Genomic DNA, 27,640 nt, shown 5'->3' with positions numbered 1-27,640 from the left:
ATTAACACTATCTAATACTCATTTCTCTTATTCCAGTGGTTTTGGTTGTTCTTTTTGCCAGTCCTGGGACTTGAACTCATGGCCTGAGTGCTGTCCCTGAGCTTCATTTGCTTGAGGCTAGCACTCTACCACTTGAGCCATAGCACCACTTCCGGCCTTTTCTGTTTATGTGGTACTAAGGAATTCAATCCAGAGCTTCTTGCATGCTAGGCAAGCACTCTACCACTAAGCCACTTTCCCAGCTCCAATTCCAGTGTTTGTATTTTTTTTTTTTTTGCCAGTCTTGGGGCTTGGACTCAGGGCCTGAGCACTGTCCCTGGCTTCTTTTTGCTAAAGGCTAGCACTATACCACTTGAGCCACACTGCTACTTCTGGCTTTTTCTATATATGTGGTGCTGAGGAATCAAACCCAGGGCTTCATGTATATAAGGAAAGCACTCTACCACTAGGCCATATTCCCAGCCCCTCCAGTGTTTTTTTATTGGGTAATTTTCTGCTTGCTTGAATTTCATCTTAAAGTAAAAACTATGAAACTTCAAATAGAATTAGCAAATATTCAGATTTTTCCCTTAGAAATATATAAATAGCCCCCTTTCAAATGGTCAGATTCATTAAAAAAATTTTGAAATTATTTTCTTTTATCTTGAAGAATGTTTCTCCCAACCATATGTCAACTTTACTTTGATATGTCACAGAATGACATTGGAAATCTTTTATTTTATTAATTAAAAGTAGTAAAACTTTATCTTTTTAATAAAAGGAGAAAATACTTTTTAGAGTTTGTTTATTGGAAATCTGAGGCAAAAAAAAAGAAAAATAAAGATTTTTACATAATTTCATTAAGTTTCATACTTTACAGTCTAAAATATCTTTGTATAAAAACTATCTGTTTCATTTATACATCAACAAACTATACTTTCCTTCCAATTACTTTTAAAAAGGAGTAGTAATTTCCTTTTAAATAGTTACAAAGAATTACAGAACTCTTTTTAACTCTGAAAGGATAAAATCCTTTCATCATAAAAATTAAAATATGAAATAAACTTAAAATCTATATTTAATCACTTAAATATTAACATAGACATAGCAGGAATGCCTTCATCAACTTTTCCTTTTGACATCACAATCAGGAGTCTTCTAATGTTCTATAAAAGTCAGAAGCTTCAGTAAAATTTAACCTCAACAGTGACAAATGAGCATTGGATAGAAATGAAGTCAAGGTCTTAAATAGAAAGAAGGGCCTAAGTCTCTTAGCAGCAAGTGTACAGGACAGTTTTCAGAGGGGCAGCTCTGTCCTCCACTCAGTGTCATGTTCAGAGCCCTGAAGAAAACAAAAGAAAACAAATATTAATAACTTAATTTTCTATTGGTTTCATGAAAGTAAAAAACAAATCCATTTACAAAATCACATAAATTATGGTCAGCTGACAGTTTAGGAGAACAAATGTGAATAATATTTCTTTTTGTATCACACTAATTTATAACTGAGAAGTTCCCATATGGAAACAAAAACTGGCACACTGAAGAGATCAGTTTAAACTAAAATTTTTACCTTTAGAGTTCTTGTTTCTTTTGTGTAATCGCCATCAAATTTTCCTTTATTTCAGATCTATTTGCTATTATAAAATTCACTAAAAATTATATACACTTCAAAAATACACAAAACATCTTTTTGTTACTTTGAAAAACTGTAATTCCTTCAAAAGTTAAGCAGTTCCACTCTTTGAAAAACATACATCTACATGAAAACTTGTGCACAAATGCTGAAAACAGTCAGGATGTGATGATGGTTCATGCCGTGATCCTAGCTAGCTACTCAGCAGGTGGAAATCTGAGGGTTGAGGTTTGAAGCCAGCCTTGACAGGAATGTCTGTGAGACTTTAGAAAGTCAGAGGCGGTGCTCATGTGCTAGAGTGCCAGACATGAGCCGAAATGCATGAGGCTGAGTTTAAGCTCCAGTATTGGCACAAAACAAAATCAAATGCTAAAAACTTATACATAGTAGCTGAAATGTAGAAACAACCTTTATCCTGCCATAAAAAGGAACAAAGTATTGATTCATGTGACATGGATATAGCTTGAAAACATGTCACAAGAAACTGGATTGATGCTGTTTATATGCAGCGTCCAGAACAGACCACAATAAACTAACAGTAGTGAGTGTCTGGGATAAGAGGAGACACAGGATGGTGGAGACAGGTATCTGTGTGACCACCAGATACATGGGCTAAATTTTACTAGTTTTTTCTAAATTTACTAGTGAGGACAATATTCTAGATTTGAAAATTATAATGGCTGCACAAACGTGGGAATGTGTATTAAAAGCCGCTGAATTCTTCACTGTAGCAAGATGAATTTTATGTTGTGTTAACTGTATCTCACTAAAAATAAACAGTAAGTTTTCCTGGATGCCCATCTTGTCTATTTCTCAAAGACATACACTGTTTATAATTTTTTATATCTTTTCAGAAATTTTCTATGCAATTAATTAGCTTGTGTGCAAAAATCCCACCCCTCACCTTTTTTTCCCCCAAAATACAACATTTAAGTTTCTCCCAAGTTCAAGAGCAATCCATTTCTGTATGTTTAGACTAACTTCATTCTTTTAAAGATAAATTCCATGCACCAGTCCTTTTCTAAGCAGCATTTGAGATGTTTCCAGCTCACAGTTATTTCAAACATGCTGCAGCAAACAGCTTTTTAATGGAGCTTTTTACAGGCTACAAAATTTCAATGAGGGATAAGTTCAGAGCAGTAGATGAGGGCCATGATTAACAACTTTTTTTTTTTTTGGCCAGTCCTGGGGCTTGAACTCAGGGCCTGAGCACTGTCCCTGACTTTCTTTTGCTCAGGATAGCACTCTACCTCTTGAGCCACAGTGCCACTTCCAGCCTTTTCTGTTTATGTGGGGCTGAGGAATCAAACCGAGGGCTTTGTGCATGCTAGGCAAGCACTGTACCACTAAGCCACATTCCCAGCCTTATTGACAACTTTTTGTTTTGTTTTTGTTTTTTTGGTCGTGGTGGTACTGGGATCTGAATTCAAGGTTGTGTGCTTGCTAGGCAAGTAAGTGCTCTACCACTTGGGCCACTCCACCAGCCCACACATTACATTCTTGAAAAATGCTAGGGATTTTAAGTGTTCTCACCATAAAAATGACAACTCTGTGAGATAATAATTATATTAATTATAATATATAATGTGTATAATATATATTACATAAACTATATTAGTTAGCTTTAGTCATTCCACAATGTGTATGTGTTTTTTAAAATCATGTACAACCTGATAAACCAATTAACAGGACAAACATTTAAATAAATTTTAATATAGGTGAGGTTAGCTCTAAGAAATTTCAAGCAGTAAAACTGCTAAACAGGCAATGTTTATATTTTTAATTTTGATGTTGTCAAACTGCCTCCAAAAATGCCAAAAATTAAAAGTTCTGGACTTGGGAGCATGTGGGGTTCAGATTTTCAGATTAGGACAGTCAACTGGTAAAATTTATGCAAAATCTAAAACACTTCTTGTTTCAAGTATTTTAGTCAAGAGTTACTCCTCCTATAAGTTATATTTATTTATTTTTAAGTGAAAATCCTTTCTCTATAATACTTTTCTGCAAACTACCTAATTGTGTCCTTCATTTTTCCATTGCTAGCCTTTTAAAATGCTTTACTGAGTTTCACAAACAGTAACACTATAGACTTATTTATGTTTTTAAAATGCTACAGATTTAGATTAAATAACTTCCTGTAAATTTGTCTAAATTCATGTTCTTATAGGACATATGTTTGTTATAAATCTGTGGCTGTATTCTAGGGTTCAGTTGTCACATCTTCATTTGGATTCATTTGACATACCTCTCACATGTGTGACCAACAAAGATAGGCTAGTTTTATTAATTCGGTTGGAGGAGGTTGGGAGAAAGGAAAGGTATCTTGAAGAGAGAATAAAACTCAAAACTATGAGAAAAGTAGTAGCTGTATATAGCTGTGCCAAGCAAAAAATAAAAAAGTTAAAATTTGATTGTTACATTTGCTCAAAATTCTGTAGATACCATCTGAATATTTTGGTTGGTTTTTCCACTATAAAATGTGGTAAACATGGATAAGTATGTTGATATGAGTGGTGGAAAAAATTTGGAAAAGGTTTACCATAATGCACTGTGCTTTTGGGGGGTATGCTTGGAAGATTTTATTCCAAAGAGTTCCTTTTAAAAGCTTAAGTACTGTATTGTAAATGCCTACCAAAGACATGGTGTCTGAGTTCTATCCTGTTGATTGTTTGGAGCCTGCTGCAGGGGGTACAAGGCTGTCCAGCTGTTGGCGATGTCCTGTATTAACCAACCATTCATAAAACTTGTTTTCCACAAGTATCTGGAACTGCTTCCTTTGATCCCTAAAGTTACAATTAAGAGCAAAAAGAATGTTAGAATACTAATAAAGATTTTTTTAAAGGGAGGTTCAGGTACTATCTCCCTTTGTAATCAAGTGCTGTCAATTATTTATTGAGGATGAAATGCATGTTGGGTAATGTGCTGACAGAGGGCATCCATATGAAGGAAAGAGACAGGGCACTGTCTGGCCAAGTCAAGCTACCTGACTCTAGAGGGCGCCATTCACATATTTAGTCTATGTCCCTGTGGGTTGCAGGCAAAATATGTAAAAAGGAAAATAAATAAGTAGTCTTAAGTAGTTACAAAGAAACTACTTGTGGGGGTGGGGGGGGACAGAGCATGGACAGAGAATGGACTGTACTAGGGATGCTCTCTAAGAAAAAGAATGGACAGAAAAGGCCTACAATGACACCTGTATACAGGTCTGTCTGGAGCGATTGAAGAAACATCAGGCAGAAGAAACAGAAATGATAAAGGCCCTAATATAGTAATATGCTTATTATATTCAAGACAATAAAGAGAAAAGTAGCTCCTGATAGCCAGCAGCCAGCTTCGCACTATCAGCTAGGCCTTGGTATAACTTAGGTTCTTCCCTGCTGTGATGTTGAACACAAACATGTCCAAAGAGCATCAACATTAGACAGGCCACCTTGCAATCAGACCTTAGTCTAGAAGAAAAATAAATATGGCTTAAGCCACAAGAATGACCAAACATCACCTTTTCCTGACTGACTGCTGCTTCTTTACAATTATAATTTTAGTTCCACTTCATCTCCCCATACCTGCCTTACAAACAAAAAAATATTAAGCTACCAATCATAAAATTATTCTGTCTCAAATAGCATCTAATCCACAATAAAGCATGCTTATTAGAATTCTTCCCCAAATCATATAACGCGAGCAGAATTGAATTGCAAGTTCTTCTAAACCCCTTTTCCGAGACAAAGCGCAGTTCTCTTTCTCCTTTTCCTTTTATCACATGGTATCTCTGATATAGTCCCAGGATGGCTTTGAATTCTTCTCCTGCACTCACCTCCCAAGTGCTGGGATTCCAGGTGAGTCACCTCACTGGGCCCTCACTCTTTATACAACCAGAGAGGTAACGTGACACCTCCAGTGACATGGTAATCCAAAGAATAACACCTTAAAATCTAATCAAACTAAGAGATCTAATAAAAATGAGCATTTCATTCATTATGAAATATCTGCTCAGAAAACGGAGTACTTTTGAAATGGCTGCTACATTCTAAGCAAATGACAACCAGAAAGAAAAAAAATACAGAAAAGGAGCCTAATTGTTAAGTTTTCTCAAAGCTATGTTAGAAACTGAATAAAGAAATCATAAGGACATTTATGTATATTTCTAAAACAAACTTCAACTCTTAAACTAGGTCACTTTCAAATGGACAAGACTTAAAAGAAGCTACCACACTGTCATCTTTTAGCAATTAAATGTTTATTTCCTCTTGGAATAACACTAATGAATAAAAATCTGTATACCTACATATTTGTACAAACATCATCCTATTTATTTTATACAGCACTGGTATATGAGCTGAGTCTGTCACACTTGCTAGGCATGGACTGTATCACATGAGCCACAGTCCAGTCCTCCAACATTATTTATTCTGAGAAGCTTCTAAGTGTAAGCTGTAAACAGTAGTTTGTCTGGATGAAAGGGATTCACAAATATTTTCTGACAGGTATTGTTGCACATGCATGTAACCCCAGCATTCAGGAAGCAGAGAAAATGATCATAGTGTAGGCTGGGCTACACAACAAGATGCTGTCTCAAACATCCAAAAATAACAGCAACATTTCTAAGCTGGACTTCAATTTTTACGATTTTTTTTTGGTCTTCTTCACAAACTTTTGCACTGAGCTCTCTAACTAAAGTAAAAAGCATCTCCATCTCTTCTTTCCACTCTAGCACAGTTCACGGAGACTCCAGACATTAAATTATCACTTAATTTGCCCTTCCAAATCTCTTCATTGTTCATGTGCCAACCACATTGCTTTATACATTTTTACTCTGCCACAGCATCTAAAAGTGGTTTGCATCTTGCAGGCATTCTATAAATATTTTTGAATAAATGAAACAAATATCTGTCTCTACTGTTTTAAACACCTTTCCATGACTTTTCTTGCTGAATTCTATTTAAGTCTAATTTTCACTGCCTGGTGTTCAAGATGTGACACAGCTGGTTCAATGTCCCCATTAAGTTTAAATGACCAGTATTTCATACCTAAAATCCTGCCTGAACTACTGATTTCCAGAAAACACAAGCTTCTGCTCCCACATCTGTTCCTTGACAGCTGCTTGAAGAAGCATTTAATCTAGTCTTCACCTCCTGTGCAAACTTCTCATTCTTCAAGGCCCATTACAAATCCTATTTCATCCACAAGCTTCCTTGGCTACCTACACCTATATCTTCTGAGAAAATCTCTACAAGCCATGATGTGTCCTTGGCCTCTGGAGGTCAAAGACAAATACCCTTAAAATAAAATCTGGATATAATAATGGCCATAGTCATCTACTATCCTAAGCATGTAACTAAAACCAAGGTATTTTAGCACTCCCCATGTAGAATGAGATCAGTAACTAAGTACTCTGAGTAAATTTAGCTTTATTTAAAACCACTGTATGTTTTACATTTTCATCAATGATTATGAAGAATTTTGTCAAAAACTGGCATTACTCCCTGGACTGACTAGGAAGAAAACTTGGGAGAATGCAACTTAGTAAGCTTGTGGTTTGGTAAAACCAGGGAAATCTGTATTTTTAATGAGCCCCCAGGAAGATTCTGATGTATAACCACACTTGAGAACTACTAATATAGCACATAAGAATATTTAAGATTTTATTATGTGGCATATATTTTTTTCTTTTTGATGACACTAGAGTTTGAACTCAGGGCCTTGCATCTACCACGTAAGCTATGCCCCAAATTCTTTCTGCTTTAGTTATATTTGACTAGGTCCTTGCATTTATGCCCAGGCCAGCCTGGATCAGAATCCACCTTTGTTTGTTTCCCATGAAGCTGGGATGACAGGCACACCACCAGCTTTTACAGGTAGATACAAGGTCTCAAGAACTTTCTGCCTAAGCTAGCCTCAAAATGAAGACCCTCCCAATCTGCGTCTCCCAAGTAGTTGGGTATACAGGTATGAGCCACTGCACCTGGGCTTATGTGGCATATTCTATATATGCTTCAATTCGTGTAAGTCTCCTATCTGCCAACTAAACTCAGGCTTTCATTTTTTTGTTTTCGTTTTAATACAGGATCTTGCTATGTAGCCCAAGGTGGCCGCAAATTTTCCATGTAACCCAAAAAGGCCTTGAACTCATGATCCTCCTGCTTAACTTCTCCACTGCTAGAATGATAGGCATATACTACCACGCCCAGACAAACTTAAAATACTTTTCTTAAAAGAATACTCAAATACCTCCCAAATTCTCATTCTCCAAACATAGTACCTAAAATACTGCCTGAAACCAAAGTTAGAACACAAGATATACTGTATTGTATTAGTTACTTTGGCATAGATACAAAAATGTTGGTTAGTCTTCTCATGAAGTTTCACATAAGTACAAGTATCATGTCTAGAAAACACTCACTTTGTCAAACGAGCCTCCTTCACAGTTTTCTGCCAGATCTGTATCATTTGTTCTCTTTGAGCCAGTGCTTTCTGATATGCAGGTGGAAGACCCCCAGGTATCTCTGTTGTATCCCCTTCCATTTCAAAGGGGATAATAAATACATAGAATTCACATGGCGGTAAGAGTCGGAAGATACTGCTGCTGTTCTCTCTGCATACAATCATTGGATTATCCCAATAGTTGGGCACTGTAGCAAGACCAGTCCTGGCCATGTGGTCCTCCAGCATTGGGTAATGAGCATGAAAGGGTGCGAAAGTTACTCTCTGATTCCCAGAGAGAATAAGTGGGCATGAAGGTGTCAGAAGGTGCAAGACACAATCTGTTGTAGAAGAGATGGACAAGCGATGGCAAACCGCAATGACTTTAACGTTGTCACAGCCATGGAGGTGAAGAGAGGTCTCCACAGGGCCCAAGACAAAGGTGCTATTCCTGCACTTCTCAATTGTCACAGATCTAAAAAAATTTTTTTAAATGATGTTAATGTCTCTGAATGAGGAACAATAAAAAAAAATGTCCTGATGAAAAGGATTAATTCTAGTTCAAAGGAAATACCAAAATGTGAAGAGGACTGTGCTTACCGTAAGGGAGAGAGCAGATATATAAAAGATTCATTGCAACGATGAATTCTCACATGTGCCCCAACCAGAGTATCAGAGCTCTTGGCCAATGTCTGCTTGCAAACCTGGCTCATCACCACCATGCGGTGCCATTTAGGGGCTGTGTGAGAATTGCAGGCAATCTTAGCTCTTTTGGTTGTACCTTCAACTATGAAAAACAAACAAACAAACAAACATAAATATGACAGTTTTGAATTGAAGATGTAAACTACCACATGAGGTTACACAAGTCTACATTCAGTTAACATGTGAGAAAAAATATTATAACTGAGTACTGGGTAAAATGGTGTTTACTACTTTCAATTCTTTTATGTGTATTTGTAATTATTCATAATCTGCTATAATTTTTTAAATCTATATTCCATTTACAGAGAGATCTAAGCTTTTATCATGCTCCTTTTAAGTAATATTCCTACAGTCACATGGCTAAGTGGCATGATTAGCCTAACACAAATACTTTCTCCTTTTTATTATTATTTTACCTGTAGGCAACCTCTCTAAGTTTCCATAACAGTTATAATAACATAATGATACTTACGGTGTTATTCTATGAAGTGAAGCTAAGGCTATGTCTTTACTTCCAAGATTATTACTACCAGATAGTGTCATACCTGCTGTGCATAACCATTATACACAATGTCTTACCCAAACTGACACCAAAAGCATGTTTCTGTTGTTCTCCCAATATGGTCCCAATATTAGGAGACTTGCTTCTCAGCCTGTACTTCTCTGTAAGCTATGGGACATCCTTAGTATATAAGTGAAAATGAAATCAGGTAAATTAAGGAGATGGTGAAATTAGAAGACATAGGGAATGATAAAAGGGGTGACATTGATCAAGATGCACTGTAGGCATAAAGTGACATGTCGAATTGAAACTTTTGTACAAACTACCTCAAGATAATTTTTAAAAGTTCAGTTATAATTCACAAAGAATTACTGTTTTTTAAATGATACATGTATCATATAATGGTTACTGTAGAAAAATAATTGTAAAAGAAGAGAAAAATAATTGCAAAAGAAAAATACATTTGCAATCCTTCCATCTCTGCAAACACTTCAGTATAATCACGAGTTTGAATATTCTTTTTGTTCCCCTTCAGTGCCTATTCAAACATATCTAAGCCTATATTCTTTCATGAACACTAAGAATTATATACCTCTAGAGCCCTTATATATCCAAGAGGCTGAGTGTGTATAGAATAGTTTGGCTAGATATAGAATTCTTGGGTTACAATTTGTTTTTAGTACTACAGTTTGAGCTCAGGCCATTGTGTTCCTGGACAGGCCTTCTAGGCCTTCGTGCTCCAGGTATTTTTCCCATAGAATCTTATTCATTCCCCAAGCTGGCCCAGAGGTGATTTGCACAAACAGACCTAGCTTTTCTTGTTGAGATGGGGAGGCGGGGGGAGGTAATCTCGTAATCTTTTCTTTTGGCCCTGAGTTAGCATGGAAATGAAAGCCTTCCAATCAAAGCTTCATCAAAAAGTTGAGACAGCAGGGACATGTCACCAAACACAAGGATTTAAGGTGGTGTTTCATAAACATTTTGCCTAGGTGGGCCTCAAAAAACCATCCTCCTGATCTCAGCCTCAGGAGTAGCTAGGATTACAAGTATGAATCTGGCTGAACTATATCTTTTTGCTCTAGATTCGTTGGTGGTATTCAACTGTTTTCTATTTTAAGTGTTATAAAAATTTTACATTTTTTGGGGGGTGGTATAGTTCAGTAGTACTAAAATGTTAACCACAATAGATTATAAAATGAGATTTTTTTTATCTGTTACAGTTATTTTCTATGATAACCACATATCCATTATAGTCTTGGCATGCCTGAAGTCCTGAATTCAATCCCACATCCTCTTCAAAACAAATTATCACAAAACTCATATTTAAAATATACATGTTTGTATAGAAGCTATTTTTTCTTTGTCTTTGAAATTCAGAGATAGTAATACAGTATAGTGTAAGCTTTTATTCTCCATGGATTTTGTCGGGTACTTGCCTCAGTAGAACAAACACATGTGCCCAGTTCTTCTCTTAAAATGTGTATGTGAGCCCAGGAGTCATACAACACCTGAACCTAGCCACTTAGTCATAGCTAGACTACCAGGAACAGACACCTGATCTAATTAATGTCATATGCTCTGGTTACTAACATACTTTTCAATTTACAGATATCTCCTTGCTGTGTTTGTGGAGCTAAAAAATATTTTTTCTCTACACTAACTCTCTGAGGCTGTTGCTGTTAAGATGGCCAAATTCCATTGTATAGAAAACATCAAAAGGCCTCAAGCAACTGAACATGAGAGAGAGACAGAGAGGCACAGAGACAAACAGATAGAGAAAAGCAAAGAGAGAACTATCTGTAGCTAGAATTGTGTTAACTGTGAAAAAAGGGCCCTAATATATTAGTTCTTTGAGATTACTATTGTTGAAGACACTGAATTTTTCTTTCTTATAGTAACATTAAAAAAAAAAAAAGAATTTTAGCTAGGCACTGGTGGCTCATGCCTTTAATCCAGGCTACTCAGGAGGCTGAGATCTGAAGATGAGTTCAAGGAAAGACTCAGACAGGAAAGTCTGTGAGACTCTTATCTCCAATTAACCACTAAAAAAAACAGAAGAGCTAACCTTGAGAGAAAGAGCTAAAGAACAATGTGTAGGCCCAGTTCAAGCCCCAGGACTGACAAAAATAGAGAAGCATTTTAGATCCTCTACAGAAGATATGTAACATTAATATACTATGAAACACTGGACTATCATTCAATTCAATATTGGATAAAATATAAAAAATACCTTGGTAAGCCCAAGTCAATTTTTTTCCAGACTTGAGGCAAGCAGATGGACCAAATGGATTCCCAGTCAAACAGGCTCTCAACCACGACTGCAGCTTGTAGAAAGAAAAAGTCTTAGAGATCTTTGAGAAGCCACTTTCTGCATGTAGTGGTTGCCACAGGGCAAGTTCATGTAGAGGATAAACCTTCTTGGCTCTACTGACAGTGCCTTCAATAAGAAAGCTAAGGGCTACAACAGCTTCTGGAGAGACTAGACTAGTATGGGTCGAATGAAAAGATGCTGTGAGTTGTTCTGGATCTAAGAGCAGTTCAAGGAGATCTGACAGATGATCGTAGATAAAAGCCTGGTGACTGTAATCATTCCAATTCTGAAAAAAAAATAGAAAGCAAGCATTACTAACAGAACAAAGAGATTCTGTAAGATATAGTTTTTACATTTAATTATCTTGCATTTATATGCTACCTCATTCCCCAAGACTCAAGTAAGTGGCTATACAGAAAACCCTTTGTGTGTGTACAATGAGTACAGATTCTACTTCCATGTTAACTAATTCAAAAGCAATACAGGTTGAATATTCTTTTTCTGAAAGGCCCCGGAATGAGAAGTGTTATAGATTTTGGAATTTCTCGTATTTGAGGAATTTTGCATTCATACCAGAGGCATCTTGAAGATAGGACCAAACCCACACATGAAATTTATTTATGTTTCATACACATAACCTGATGGGAATCTTACTTTTAAAAAATTACTTATTTATTGTCAAAGTGATGTACAGAGGAGTTAAGTTTCATACGTAAGGCAGTGGGTACATTTCTTGTACAATTTGTTACCTCCTCCCTCATTTCTCCCCCTTCACCCTCCCCCTTTCCTTCTCCCCCGATGAGTTGTTCAGTTGGTTTACACCAAATGGTTTTGTAAGTATTACTTTTGGAGTCATTTGTCTTTTTAGCCTTTATCTCTTGATTTTGATATTCTCTTTCCCTTCCCTAGTTCTAATACAAGTATATACAGTATACAGGGTACTCAGATGAGATACAGTGATAGTGCAGGGCCAACCACAGAAGGGAATACAAGAGGATTATCAACAACAACAACAACAACAAAGCTACCATTTCACATGGCATGTTGAGAGTAATTACAACAGTGATATAACACTCGTTTCCATAACATGAAGTTCATTTCACTTAGCATCATGTTATGTATTCATAAGGGCATAGCTATTGGGCACTTGTGATCCTCTGCTGTGACTAGCCTAAACCTGTGCTAATTATTCCCTATGAGGGAAACCATAGAGTCCATGTTTCTTTGGCTGGCTCACTTCACTTAGTATAATTTTTTCCAAGTCCTTCCATTTCCTTATGAATGAGGCAATGTCATTCTTTCTGATAGAGGAATAAAGTTCCATTGTGTATATGTACCACATTTTCCTGATCCATTCGTCTACTGAGGGGCATCTAGGTTGATTATATATTTTGCGATGACAAATTGTGCTGCGATGAACACTGCTGTACTGGTAGCTTTAGTGTGTTCTTGTTTGTAATCTTTTGGGTAGATGCCCAAGAGTGGGACTGCTAGGTCACAGGGGAGCTCTATGTTTAGCCTTCTGAGGAATCTCCATACCACTTTCCAGAGTGGTTGAACAAGTTTACATTCCTACCAACAATAAAGTAGGGTTCCCTTTTGGCCACATCCCCTCCAGCATTTGTTACTGCTAGTTTTCCTGATAATGGACATTCTTACTGGGGTGAGGTAGAAGGAATCTTACTTTTAACACTCTTATATTCTAACTACTGTTATCCGAAGTTAGCTATGATATTTTCTATTTATGACATCTTATTAGTAGTATTCAAAAAGTTTCCAATTATGGAGCATTTCAGTTTCTAATGTTTGGATTAGGGATATGAAATTTTATGATTAATTAACTACTACTGTGTGCTAAGCATTGTTATACAAACTTTTAAATTCCAACAACCCTAAAGAAGATGCCACTATCACATCCATCTTAGAAATGAAGACACAGATAGGTTAAGATATTTGTTCAAGGTCACATAGTTGGTAAGTTTCGGAATAACCACAAAATAGGCAAAATCGGCATTCAATGAAGCACTGTGTTTCCATCTCAAATTACAGAAAGAATTTCAAATTCTATTGCATGAAATGGTGCTACTAAAGTGACTAGATTTAAGAGAAACTATAACCCTAGGAATAGCCTTCAAGTTGGCAGATGTCCAAGTGATCTGGGCTCATTTATTTGCAAGATACTTTGTGAACGTCTCTTAACATGCATAATATTAAAAGATGAAAACTAAGTAAGACATAGCTCCAGGCTTCAAGGATCTCAAGAGTCTATACTTGTGAGGATAATATAGATACATAGCACAGCACACTGAGATAGGACCTACCTGCTGAGAGATCTGTAAATACATTCTTTGAGCATGAGAGAAACAACTCCCCCTGGGAGAAAGAATTCATGACAATGTTGTTTGAATATTTTTGACTGACGGTGACAGTTAACAGCAAACAGATAAGGAGGAGAAAGTCATTCAAGACACAGGGAAAAGCACATGCCAAGGTCTACCGAAGTAAAAGTACTGCTTTGTTCAAAGAACCAGAAGTTCTGGGTGGGGTAGGTGGCAGGCTTGCAGATGTCAGATGAAATGATAGGCAGAGACCAATCAGAAAAGGCCTGCATAAATACGCAATACCTGGGCTCTGTTTGGTGTGCCAGGTACTTCCAAATTATTTTCTATATAGTTATATTTTCTCTTCTTTTATTCTCTTTTTGTAGTATTGCATCATATACTTGTTAGGCAGGTGCTCTAGGGCTTGAGGCACCTTTCTAGCCCTATACTATTTTTTAAATAATAAATTCTCATTTGAATACCAAAGAAAATAGATAAAAGCTATCTTCTGTTTAATCTGCTCCTCTTCCTCTTTACTGGATTGCCTCTGGGCCCCTCAAAGCATTCTTTCATGTGGCTCCATGACAGCAACAATGGTAATGATGATTCATTCATCTACAGAGTTGAGGCAGAAGATGAATATAATGTGTCTGCACTTTAAAGTCCAGTGTGGTTGGAACCAATTATGACCTCATGAAATCAAAGGCAGAGTGTGTGTGTGTGTGTGTGTGTGTGTGTGTGTGTGTGTGTGCATAGAAGTCTGATTTTTAAAAAAGCCTAGATATAAGAAAAGGGACAGATTAGAGAGTTTGTCTAAAGCAGAAATGGAAAGATTTGACAATTACAGAGAGATAGTAGTAACTTTCTCTGGTATAGGCAGTACATGATGTTAACTCAATAAAGGAAGAGTTTACTGTACGGATATAGTCTTCTGCCAAACTAAAGAGGCAGGCCTCATTAGAATTGGAAGTAGAAAGTCATCTGTAATCTTCTCTTTCAAAATGTCTTTCTGGGGGGCTGGGGATATGGCCTAGTGGCAAGAGAGTTTGCCTCGTATACATGAGGCCCTGGGTTCGATTCCCCAGCACCACATATACAGAAAACGGCCAGAAGTGGCGCTGTGGCTCAAGTGGCAGAGTGCTAGCCTTGAGCAAAAGGAAGCCAGGGACAGTGCTCAGGCCCTGAGTCCAAGGCCCAGGACTGGCCAAAAAAAAAAAAAAAAAAAATGTCTTTCTGGATATGTCTTTCTTTTTTCTGATGAGCAGCATTCTGTACTTCACTAGTTATTTCAGTGTTTCTCATCTCTCATAACTGTAGGTCACTCATTAGGATGGTGGCTATTCTTATAGATCCCAATGCCACCAGAATTTTTAATCTCAAGTACATATTACCAACTGCTAATTTCTTCAGTCCCTAAGAGAACTGATGGTCTCAGGTCATCATTTTAAGCCAGACCAATTTCAAATACACAGCAATAAGACTTAGGTATATTAAATTCTCTGAAACTAGAGGACTGCTTGGAGTTTGAGACAAGCTTAGGCAACACATTGAGACCCCATCTCAAAAGCAAACAGAGGAAGTAGAATATAAAGCAATGGATAAATTCAAATGCCCATCCCCAGCCTAATCAATTACTTGAATAGGTAATGCCATAGCATGAAGCAGAACTACCTTTTGTTGGTGCTTATTATGCAACAGATTCTGTGCCAATGTAACACTGAATTCAGAAAGAATTCAAAAGAGACATTTTTTCCTATATGGAGAAGAGAAACCAAGGCCTAGAAAAGTTAACATACCTAAAATCATGTAATCGTTAAGCAGTAGAGCCAGATGTGAATGCAGTCTACCTTGGCTAAAAACATTATCTCCTAATGTACTCATTTAGCAGGAACTTCATCTGGAGAGAGCATACCATGACTGTATGTCTAATACATTTAGACTGAAGCATCCTAAACTATTAAGCACAGCTTTAAAGTGAAGAGGTAAATATGAAGCAAGAGCTCTAGTGTGGATCCAAACCTCAGACTCATCAAACTATACGAAGTCCTGAGGGCAGAGGCGGATAAGAAGAGAAAACACAGTCTCTAGGAAGACATGTAAGGGACAGGAGGAGAGGAACTCGTTTAAAAAGTGAGAAGAAACTATCAATAGCAGAACCAAGAGGATAAAGCATCCTGGAATATACCAGAAACTTTTAAAATATTACAGAAAGATGAAAATCATGTACATTTTTCTTTATACAAAAAATAGAAAGGAAAAAGCAGCAAGACATTTTCTAAGAAAATTTACATTTGACAGTTAAAATCTAGGTTGTTAGAGCACATACAGTTATTTACGTATGACTAAGCAACATATGAAGATACTTTTATAGAAATCTTTTCAACAGATTTTGTAGCCTGACATCTCATTCACCCTATTCAAATTCATGAGCATTTGCAAAAAGGGAAAACCATGAGAATATAATAAATAATTTGTCCAAATATCATCATGTAAGTGACTTTTATACCATTTAAGGAACTGAATCCCTACTCTATTTTGATTAAGAGTGCACACATTGATTTTTTTTTTTTTTTTTTTGGCCAGTCCTGGGCCTTGGACTCAGGGCCTGAGCACTGTCCCTGGCTTCTTCCCGCTCAAGGCTAGCGCTCTGCCACTTGAGCCACAGCGCCGCTTCTGGCCGTTTTCTGCATATGTGGTGCTGGGGAATCGAACCTAGGGCCTCGTGTATCCGAGGCAGGCACTCTTGCCACTAGGCTATATCCCCAGCCCGATTTTGTTTTATTATAAGGAAAAAGTTAAAAGCAAAAACCATTAATTAACTGGCCTACATAAGAAAAATTTTTTGAAAGAGGGTCTTGCTTTATAGAGTCTAGCTTGATGATGAATTCTCAATCCTTCTCCCTTTGCCTCCCAAGTGCTGAGATGACAGGTATGTACCACCATGTCCAGCTTCATTCTAACATTATTATTTCTTGGATGCCAGTTCTTGGGCTTGAACTCACTCAGAGCTTGGGTGCTGTCTCTGAGCTTTTTTGCTCAAGGCTAGATTTCTACCACTTAAGCCACAGTTCCACTTCCAGCTTTTTGGTGGTAAATTGGAGTTCACAGTCTTATGGACTTTCCTGCCTAGGAAGCTTCAAACCATCATTCTCAGATCTCACCCTACAAGTAGTTAAGATTACAGGTGTGAGCCACTGGTATCTAGCCATTCTAAAATAATTTTTTTTTTTTTTTTTTTTTTTTGGCCAGTCCTGGGCCTTGGACTCAGGGCCTGAGCACTGTCCCTGGCTTCCTTTTGCTCAAGGCTAGCACTCTGCCACTTGAGCCACAGCGCCGCTTCTGGCCGTTTTCTGTATATGTGGTGCTGGGGAATTGAACCTAGGGCCTCGTGTATCCGAGGCAGGCACTCTTGCCACTAGGCTATATCCCCAGCCCTCTAAAATAATTTTTAACTAAGGTGAATCACTTTTAAAATGGTCTCTTTCTCAAAAATATAAATAGTACCTTATTATGACAACTGGATTTTTCAGTCAGCTCGGGAGACTGAGATCTGTTTCTGGGACTAGGCCATTCTTCTCCAATCAAAGATGTTCGCAGAGAAACCTTGTTTAATTGTTGTATGTATAAGAAGAGCAGAAACTGTAGGGTGTCCACTGAAAGCTATTCAAGAAGAAAACAAGAAAAATATATCTTCAAACACCATCAATTATGAGTTTACAACTAACGTAGCATACTAAATGGAATTCACAGTTTGCTGAGCCTAAATAAACAAATTCAAAAATAATGCTAATGTCTCTGATGCTCTGAAGTAGGAATTTCTAAAGCTAAATAACTTACTTACCTTCATTGAAAGCCAGAAAATTCTTTCCCAGGGTTAATGAAGAGGGATGGATGAAATATATACTTTTAAAAAGTACACTATTTCAGAAGTGTAGAGGTGTTTTTTTTTTAAAGAAAATAAAAATCTTAGCAATCTCAATAAATGACTAGATGGAAGCAAAAAAGAAGTAAATTTGGTCAACACAATAAAGTTTAGCTTAAGGTTGACATATTAACCAAGAAAATTTAGTAGATTAGTATAGCATATGAAACTGTATGTAATTTCTTGGTGTAGGTGAATAGGCCTCAGGCTTTCATAAAATTCCTAGAAAGTCATTTAAGGAAAGGGAAGAAGTAGCTAGGCATGGGGATGTTTGTAATCCCAGCATTTGGGAGGCTGAAGCAGGAGCATTGTGAGTTCTATGGTTACAAAGTGAGACTCTACCTTTACTACTACAACAACAAAAAAACCCCAAAACACTACTGGTTTGATAGATATGTAAACTCATTTCTTATATGAGGAAGCTTATGATTATCCTCATATGCTCTGTCCCCCAACACACAAAAGAAAAGTAAAACAGTGAAGTGATGTATCTGGTATACAGTTATATTCCCCCTGATTCCAAACTACCACTATCATTTGAAGAACTGAAAAATACAGAGTCAATGGCTCACCCACATCTATTCAGTCAACTGTCAATGTGGAACCTCACAAATACTTGTATATATAATTTTTACTTTCTTAAACTTTTTGAGATAACCATAAATTTAGATGCAGGTGTACAAAGATGCCATGTACTCTTTATCTAGTACAATATCATAAGGAGGATGCAGACATTTAAAGTCAAGATACGAAACATTTACAACAATACAGATATCTCTTACATTGTCCTTCACAGCTATACACTTACTTCCTTGCCAATCTTACCCCATAAGCTCTGGCAATCATTTCTCTTCTCTTACATCTGTAATTTGTCATTTTGAAACCATTATATGCATGGACTCATATAGCCTGCGACCTTTGGAGACTGTTTTGTTTTTTTTTTTCACTCTATGCAACTCCTTGATTTTCTGCATATTCCCATTTTAATAATTATTTGTTAAAGTATTATTTCTTCGGTATCCTCATGAGATTCTATTATTCTATTTTTGTAGATAATCTAATTAGTAAAATATATGGCATACAAGCACTCATTTCCACAGTCCAAGTGATCCCTACTTTACCTAACATATAACAGGTACTCAATAAATATTTGATTAATGAATACCACAGTGACCTTTCCTTCTTGGTTGTATGATAAGTCTCCAATTTCTAAAACCTTGTTTGGATACTATCCTATGTAAGAGAAATTAGGTAGATGTTAACCACCTTTTCTCCTTTTCAGTGTAATTTGATGGCATTTCCAAGCCTCCTTTACAATTAGATATGGTATAACTGAATTATAGTCAACTGAATATAGGTGAATTTATACTTACCACTTTCAAGCTTGACCCATAAAATTCTCTCAAAAGAAATGAAAGTAAAATTAAGATAGAATACACTGAATCAGCAAACTATAGTTTTAAAAAGTGTTTTTAGGTAAATGGTGGAGAGGGGAACAAAAAGACTTTTCCCTTAAAGTACCATGAATAAACCCATAACATCCTGATCTCTTCCTACCCTCAACTGTATGAATAACCTTAAGATCACCTCTTAGAACTGGTTTTAATGTTTAGCTGCAGCAGCTGCACTGATACTTGTATATATACATATATACATATATACATACATACACATATGTGTATATACCCATTGATCCTTGGAGTTTCGTTCCTCTATAGTAATAATAAATAAGTGGGTGATCTACACAAAGCAAGACACAATTTCTTAATCTCTTGACAGACATTACCTCTCTTGCTGTGATACCATATAGTTCTCTGAAAACTCCTTCCGTGACCAATCAATGTATAGTTTATTTTTTTTTGCCAGTCCTGGGGTTTGAACTCAAGGCCTAGGTACTGTCCCTCAGTTTCTTTTGCTCAAGGCTAACACTCTACCACTTGAGCCACAGTGCAACTTCTGGCCTTTTCTGTTTATGTGGTACTGGGGAATCAAACCCAGGGCTTCACATGCTAGGCAAGCACTCTACCACTGAGCCATGTTCCCAGCCCTATTCTTTTCTTTTTTTAGACCAAGAATGTACATTTACTCTCAACACGGTACAAAGATTTCATACTGAATAAGTGATATCCATGAAGCCAAAAAAAAAAAAGAAAAAGGAAGAATTTATATCAACTTTTATATTGTTGAGATACAAAAATATGCAGATTTTATCACTGAAAAAAATCTTCATTGTGTTTCTTCATCAGGAACTTCACCTGAACCTAGAGTGCTTTCACACCTCAATTAAAGAGTGCTTGTCTTGCTACATGAAGCCCTGGCTCATGCCTATGATCCTAGCTACTCAGAAGACTAAGATTGGGACAGCAATTCCAGGCCAGTCAGAGTTGGGAACTTACAAGACCCTATCTTAACTGAAAAAGCTAAGCACGATGGGATATGTCACTCAACACAGTTATAGAAGGAAACATAAACAGTAGAACCACATTCTAGGCTGGCCAGGGGAAAGAAAAAGCAAGACCCTATCTCAAAAAGAACTTGAGCAAAAAAGCCTGAAGCCATGGCTCAAGTGGTAGATTACTTGCCTAGGCAAGTGTGAGGTGCAGAGGTCAAACGTCTGTACAAAAACAAAAATAACCCCACAGTATATTACTTCATATATTAGGATGGCGATCATTAACAAGCGAAAATAATCATTGGCAAAGATGTAGAGAACTGTGGTATACAGTTGGGGGAAATGCAAATTGGTATAGCCAATGACAGAACAGTATGAAGCTTCCTCAAAAATTAAAAATTTGAGTTTATCCTATGATCTAACAATCCCACCTTAGGACCTTAGATAGGACTGTACTCTCATGTTCACTGTAACATTACTGAGAATAGTCAAGATATAGTACAAAACATCCATCAACAGATATATGGATGAAGAAAAGTGATATATACATAGATAATTATTCAGCCATTAAAAAGAAGGAAGCTCTGCCATTTTCAACTACACAGCTGGACCAGAAGGACATTTTACTAAGTGAAATAGACCAGAAGGACAAATATTGTATGACCTCATTTGTAAGTTTGACCAGTCCACTTTTTGTTACTATAGTGAATTATCTGAGGCAGGCTGAGAGTTTATTTTGGCTCACAGTTCTAGAGGTGCAAAGAAGAAAGCCTATATCTGGAGATAGCCTTCTTTTTTTTTTTTTTTTGGCCAGTCCTGGGCCTTGGACTCAGGGCCTGAGCACTGTCCCTGGCTTCTTCCCGCTCAAGGCTAGCACTCCGCCACTTGAGCCACAGCACCGCTTCTGGCCGCTTTCTGTATATGTGGTGCTGGGGAATCGAACCTAGGGCCTCGTGTATCCGAGGCAGGCACTCTTGCCACTAGGCTATATCCCCAGCCCTGGAGATAGCCTTCTTAATGGCAGAGTCCTAAGATGATAAAGAGTATTCGATGGCAAGAGACATATGAGTATTTTCTTTTTCTTTCTCCTCATAAAGCCACTGGTATTCAATTATGGGGTTGGGGGAGAGACTATACTAATAACCTCTTCACTTTCCAAAGGCTCCACTTTTAAACACCATAATCACCCTCTTAATTTTTCATAATGAGGATTAAAATTTCACCACGTGAAGCCTCTGGGACACTGACACCATATCCAAATCACAGCATAACTGAAATCTAAAATAGTCAAGCCCACAGAAGCAATTAGAATGGTCACTATTAAGTGCTGGAAGAAGGGAAGTAGAGAGATAGTAGTCAATGGCTATAGTTAAGCAAGATAATTTAGTCCTGCAGATCTATAATATAGTATAGTGCCTTCAGATAATAAATGGTAATGTATTACATTTTCTAAAAGAATAGACCCATGCTGACTATGCTTACCACATACCAACTAATATATAATGTGGGTTGGAGAGATCTAGGGATGTGATGGATGTCTCTGTGGCCTTGACAGTAGTAATGATTTCACAGTGCATAGTCATGTTTAATGCCATCAAATTATATACATTAGAAATAAGACAAAAAAAATAGACATCATTAATTTCCTCCCACTTGGTTGCTCTTCCCATTTGTTACAAGAATAGGTATGGCCTACAGAGAAGTTCTTTCTTCAGCCTATACTCTCAAGTGAAGATGCATAATGCCAACTACAGCCTGTAAAAGAACCACAGCTTAAGTGCAAACCTACATGTTAAAATGAACAAGAAATAAGCTTTTCTAACCTACGCCACTGAATACTCACTATTTTCCTTTTCCCATAGCAGAGCTTAGTTAACACTAATAGTGATTCAAAAAAAAAAAAATAGAAGCATGGATCCTTGCATCGCTGCTTGGACAAAAAAACCAGAAATTCACCCTACCAGGTTTACCTGTGCAGGACTGCTGGATGAATGAGAACAGTTACTGTCCTAAGCCACTGAGATGCTAATACTATTACACTTGGTCTTGTCATGCTACTGCACTGAACTAGGGCCATACCTGAGAGTTTTATGGAAGGGTGAACTTTAAAGTGATGAACTGGGATGCCAGGCAGAGGAAATATCTGAACAACAAAGCAAGCTGTTGCTAGATTATTTTTTAACTGCAGAACTCAGAAGCAATAGCATAACCTAAAAATGGAATGTATAATTTAAGGGGAACAAGAGTAAAGGATCTGAAAACTTCACAGCTTGGTCAGGGAAAGTACAAAGAAAAATCATGTAGGGGTTGGGGCCAAGCAACCTATAGCTAAAATCATCAGCATGAAAAAATGAGGTCAGATCCATCAGGATAATGAGAAAGAGGCCTGGAGAGTATCTCAGAAATCTAAGGCTGCCTCTACCTACCATTACAGAAGCCTAGAATGATAGAAATGTTTCAAGAAATACACCCAGGATACTTTCCAAAGGCTTACTTGCCTAGGGGTACCTTGGCTTTCTGCTAGACTTTCCAGAGAAGTATTTTGTGGCCACTGCCCATGATGTTAAAGCAGGACCAGATATAGCTCTTAACACAGCTCCAAAGGTGCTAAGCGTTGGAGCTTGGTATACATGTACTAATTCTGTAGACATGCAGAATGCAAGATTTACAGGTTTATGGCAGTTAACACCAAAACTTCAAAGCAAAACCTGGAAGTTGAGGCAGAGAGGCTTCAGAGGCAGAGCTGCTACAGAGAAGGGCCACTGGCACAGTACCTGGTGAAGCTGAAGGAGGAGGCCACCACCAAGATTTCAGATCTATAAAGCTGCCACTGTGCAATGCCAGATGAGAGCCACAGTGATCAGACCCTAAACCGAGAGCTGAAATGGGGGCTGAGCCCAGCAAAGCTGAAAAGGCAGGGCTGCTTGAAGCCTAATTCCATTTGTACAGGACGTAGAATTTAGAGCTTTTAAAATTTCATGTCTGCGCTGCTGGGTTTTGGACTTATTTGGACTTTCTACTTGCCTACTCCTTTTGAAATAAGAATGTATAGCACCCTGTGCCTGCCCAAAATTGTATACGGAAGTAGACAACTTGTTTAGATTTTATAGGCTCACAGCTGAAAAGTTTACTTTGAATCTCAAGTCTTGGGACTTTTGAAGTGATGTTGGATCAAATTAAGACTTTGAGACTATTTGGATGGTATGATCATTCTGTATGTGAGAAATATATGCTGCGCAGAAGAATGAGCAGAGACAGAATCCTATGGTTGGAATATTGTTTGTCTACTCTGAGAACTCATGTTCAAATTTAATTTCCATTGTGAGGCATTGAAAGAAACTTGATCTGACTACGGCATTTAAGGGTGGTGCCCCTAGGACATTCCTTGTGTCTTAGCTTGAGATATCCTGGCTCATAGAGTTTTAGAGCTCTGTAAGCTCTGTGCCTTGAAATTTCAGAATCATTAGCCAAAATGAATCTCTTTAAAATTGAGCCAGTCTGTGGTATAGTCTTATTAGCAACAGAAAATGTATGAATACATACTCCTAATCATCTGTGAATCCCAGCATATAGCAAATATTTGTTTAAAAAGTCAGCTGCTGCCAGATGCCAATGGCTCATGCCTATAATCCTAGCTATATAGGAGGCTGAGATCTGAGGACCATGGTTCAAAGCCAACCCAGGCAGACAAAGTCCATGAGACTTTTAGTCAATAAACTACTCACAAAAAGCCAGAAGTGGTGCTGTAGCTCAAGTGGTAGAGCACGCTAGCCTTGAGCACAAAGAGGTCAGCACCCAGGCCCCAGGATGAGCAAAAAAAAACACCAAAAAAGTCAGCTGCATCTGAACCATATCAGTGATTCACTACCCTAAAATATTTTTAAAGTGAATGAAAGTATTTCATACTCTCACAGTTTGTACAGTATTACCACTCTACAAGTGAGAAAATTATTGGTATTTGATGAAAAGCATCAAATACTGCCAAATTAGAACTGCTAAAACTTACATGGTACTTTGGGATCACAATAGCCATTAAGCTAAACCCTCAGACTATACTGACAGTACAATAGTACAAATACTTAGAATGGCTTATTTCCCAAACAATTATACACACATTAATCCATACCTGACTCCTCTGCTTTTCAACTTCATCTTCAGACGCGCAGTTAGACAAAATCTCAGACCATTCCAGACTCTCCTCAGGTGTCCTCACGGAAAGACTATCGAATATTTCGAAGTAAAGCCATGCTACATCCTTAGCCAATTGCAGCTTCCCGCATGCAATGTGTCTCCACGTAGACCAATATAGGCGTGGGTAAGCTCCCTCTGTAGCCCGTGTTCGCACATAGGTGGATATCTTCTTGAGATAGTGAAGACTGAACTTGGATGGAGGTGGGATTTGCAAGGCACCCACTATAAAGGGCTCTGCTTTTACCCAGAGGAGAACTCCAGACTGATCCATATTATCACTAAGGACATCTGGATGAAAAGGCTTCTTTGCATACCTACGAAACAGAGCTTCTTCAGACTTGAAACAAATCTGTTATGCATATTTTTGGGAAATAGATTCTCCCTTAACTGGTAGATTCTCCCTTAACTGTTTGTTTGTTTTTTCCTTTTTTCCCCTTGTCAGTCCTAGGGCCTGAACTAAGGGTCAGCTGAGCTTTTTTTTTTTTGCTAGTGCACTATCACTTGAACCACAGCTCTCTACTTCTGGCTCTTTGATGGTTAATTCTCCAATTAAAGCGTCTCAAGTACTTTCTTGCCTGGCTAACTTCAAAAAAGATCCTCAGAGCTCAGCTTCTTTTTTTTTTTTTTTTTTTTTGCCAGTCCTGGGTTGTGGACTCAGGGCCTGAGCACTGTCCTTGGCTTCTTTTTGCTCAAGGCTAGCACTCTGCCACTGGGCCACAGTGCCACTTCTGGCCATTTTCTATATATGTGGTGCTGGGGAATTGAACCCAGAGCTTCATGTATACGAGGCAAGCACTCTTGCCACTAGGCCATATTGCCAGCCCCAGATCTCAGCTTCTTAAGTATCCAGGATTACAGGCTTGAACCACTGGTGCCAGGCTGTCCTTAACTGTTCTTTAAATGTACTAGATCCTCAATTTGAAAGCAGCTCTGGTTTAACAACTTAAAATAGATTTTGGACCAGATTCTGTTTGAGGAAAAAAATATCATTTAGAAATGATTGTTTTAGAAGAATGTAAAAACTGCATAAAATCTAGGTTGGATCCTCCCTCAGGGCAGAAAGAAAAGGAATGGTGTGAAGAGAAGGCTTTACCTTTCGGGGAACACTTTGGTAAAAATAAGTGTGATAAAATTTCAGAGTTAAATAACTTACACAAAGAGGGCAGTAGCTAAAAACTTGGTATTGTAGGCTGCCCATACAGGCCCAATATGAAACACTTATAAGTAGTAGAAGACAAAAATGTTAATGTAAACACAGTCTGAAAATATAGATCAAGGAAAATAAAAGCATCTTTGCTCTTTGTAACAGTATGTTCTATTCTTGGTTCAGGTAAAAATATTTTCATGCTTGTTTCCTGTTTCTTTATTATACATAACATATATGACTTATGAAATACTTATAAAACTTATAATACTTATAAAAAGTCCAAGTGGGGGCTGGGAATATGGCCTAGTGGCAAGAGTGCTTGCCTAGCATAGAAACCCTGGGTTCAATTCCTCAGCACCACATCAATAGAAAATGGCCAGAAGTGGGCGCTGTGGCTCAAGTGGTAGAGTGCCATAAGCAAAAAGAAGCCAGGGACAGTGCTCAAGCCCTGAGTCCAAGACCCAAGACTGGAAAAAAAAAAAAAAAAAAAGTCCACGTGTTTTCACTTTTATATGTAGTGGCTTGATTACCATCTTTGCGGATATTTTATTCATCATGGATTGTTTTCCCAGGCATTTTCAGATGTGCATTGGTGAAATGAAGCAACTAACACTTCTGAAGCTCCTAAAACACATTCCCATTGCTTTGCAAAATAAATGTCAAATAGCACCCTCAGTTGATCCAGACACCCACTTCATGAGCACTTAACTTCAGCTTACCATCACTTGTAAAATCTTTCCTTATGACTGATGAAGAAATGCTTTGGGATATTTTACATTTGTTTGAAAAAGCTGTGCTTTTAAAAACTATATAGATAATTGTTCACTATGTGCCAGGCAGCATGCCAAATACTTTGTGCATTTTACCTCCTATCCTCACAACCACCTGCATTATTTCCCCTATTTTCAGATAAGAAAAAAAAAAAAAAGAGGTTTAGAGAAGTTAAGGGACTCACCTAAAGTCAAATACTTAGCTAGCACACCTCTATCTTAAGATTCTGATCTGACCTGTGAACTGTATGGGGAGGATTTCTGAAAAAGGAGCGGGTCCACACCAGGTTGAAAAACTTTGGGCACGTGAGGCCATTCAAGGGCCAGGTGAAGGGCTACAGGAAGGTGAACAGGTGAACAGGACGGATAAATGACAACTGTTTTCCAGTTGGTGGCTGGGCGATCTGAGTACAGCTAAGACAACAAAAGCATGTCGGGAAGACCTTACTTCTTAAAATCAATGAAAACAATCTGTCAGGTCCTGAGCTCTTGCCCTTGAAATGTGAATCAAAGCCAGATCCTGAGGGTGAACCCTGGGTTCGAACCGACACCCAACAGGAACCGAAGGGTAAAATGAAGTGGGCTCTGGCTCCCGAAGGCGCTGGGGTGGTGGGGTTTTCTGGTAATGGGGGGCGTGGACCCGGGGGGCGGTGCCACCCACCCGATGCCATCTCCACAGGGGTCCCGGACTTCTGGAACCCCACGTCCCAGGGTCGATGGCGGGACGACGGTGGACCTGACCGTGACCTAGCCAGCTCCAAGGCAGCCCCCCTCCCCCCAGCCCTCACACGAAGCCTGACCAGCCCACTCCGTCCCCTAGAGTATCCGCCCCGCGCGGTTACCTGAGAAAGCGGACGCCGCCCTACAGCCCTGAAAGCCGCGCGTGCCGCTGGCCCGGCCCGCCCTCTGCCACCGCCGCGCTCACTGCGCAGGCGCAAACCTCACACACCATAGAGGGCTGGCGGACCGTGCTGCTAGAGCGGCAGGTGGCTGCTCCAACGTCTCTGATCAACTTGGGTGAGGACCAGAGTCCTGAATGCTGAGAACCCCAGCCAGACCCGCCGTTCCTGGTGTCCTGCCTTTCTACAGTGGAGTAGGCCTTTTTTTTTTTTTTTTTAGTTGCTCCACAGAACTGTGCAGCCCTTAGCTGCTGGTAAGATTAGCATGCTTCGATCAGCAATAATAATGATGTCAAGTTTTCATTTCTGGAACGCTAACTTCAATCTGGGGACCTTATAAAAACCTTGATTCTTGTATTACCTTGGCCTTCTCAAGAGCTTTTTAAAGTTGAATACATTTAGGGGCTGGGATTATGGCCTAGTGGCAAAAGTGCTTGCCCCGTAT

The 27,640-nt window shown here is 38.3% G+C and overlaps 1 protein-coding gene across 2 annotated transcripts; it reads right to left on the bottom strand.

The window, feature by feature from the left end:
- Nucleotides 1-767: 767 nt before the first annotated feature.
- On the bottom strand, nucleotides 768-27,200 carry Tbccd1 (TBCC domain containing 1). Of its 2 annotated transcripts, none has more exons than XM_048346999.1 (8): nucleotides 27,139-27,200; nucleotides 24,315-24,693; nucleotides 17,379-17,534; nucleotides 11,473-11,839; nucleotides 8,636-8,822; nucleotides 8,016-8,510; nucleotides 4,248-4,398; nucleotides 768-1,321 (listed from the first exon to the last, which is right to left on the bottom strand). In XM_048346999.1, exons 2-7 carry the CDS (start codon nucleotides 24,648-24,650, stop codon nucleotides 4,269-4,271), a joined length of 1,671 nt encoding a protein of 556 aa, XP_048202956.1. In that variant the 5' UTR covers nucleotides 24,651-24,693; nucleotides 27,139-27,200; the 3' UTR covers nucleotides 768-1,321; nucleotides 4,248-4,268. The 2 variants fall into 2 exon arrangements, with proteins under 2 accessions (XP_048202956.1, XP_048202955.1); XM_048346998.1 differs by having other exon boundaries at nucleotides 27,085-27,140.
- Between the last annotated feature and the right edge of the window lie 440 nt (nucleotides 27,201-27,640).

This window comes from Perognathus longimembris, chromosome 5 (genome assembly GCF_023159225.1).
Source record: "Perognathus longimembris pacificus isolate PPM17 chromosome 5, ASM2315922v1, whole genome shotgun sequence".
NCBI lineage: Eukaryota > Metazoa > Chordata > Mammalia > Rodentia > Heteromyidae > Perognathus > Perognathus longimembris.
Note: the sequence above shows the minus strand (reverse complement) of the source record. Positions and strands in the feature narration are given on the sequence as shown.

Excerpts from the sequence above, each read along its gene's own strand:
- Tbccd1 (XM_048346999.1), bottom strand. The coding sequence starts at position 24,650 with ATGGATCAGTCTGGAGTTCTCCTCTGGGTAAAAGCAGAGCCCTTTATA. Across the intron at positions 11,840-17,378 it reads AATCCAGTTGTCATAATAAG|AATTGGAATGATTACAGTCA; the intron begins GTACTATTTATA and ends TTTTTTTTTCAG. Across the intron at positions 8,511-8,635 it reads TATCTGCTCTCTCCCTTACG|ATCTGTGACAATTGAGAAGT; the intron begins GTAAGCACAGTC and ends AAATTTTTTTAG.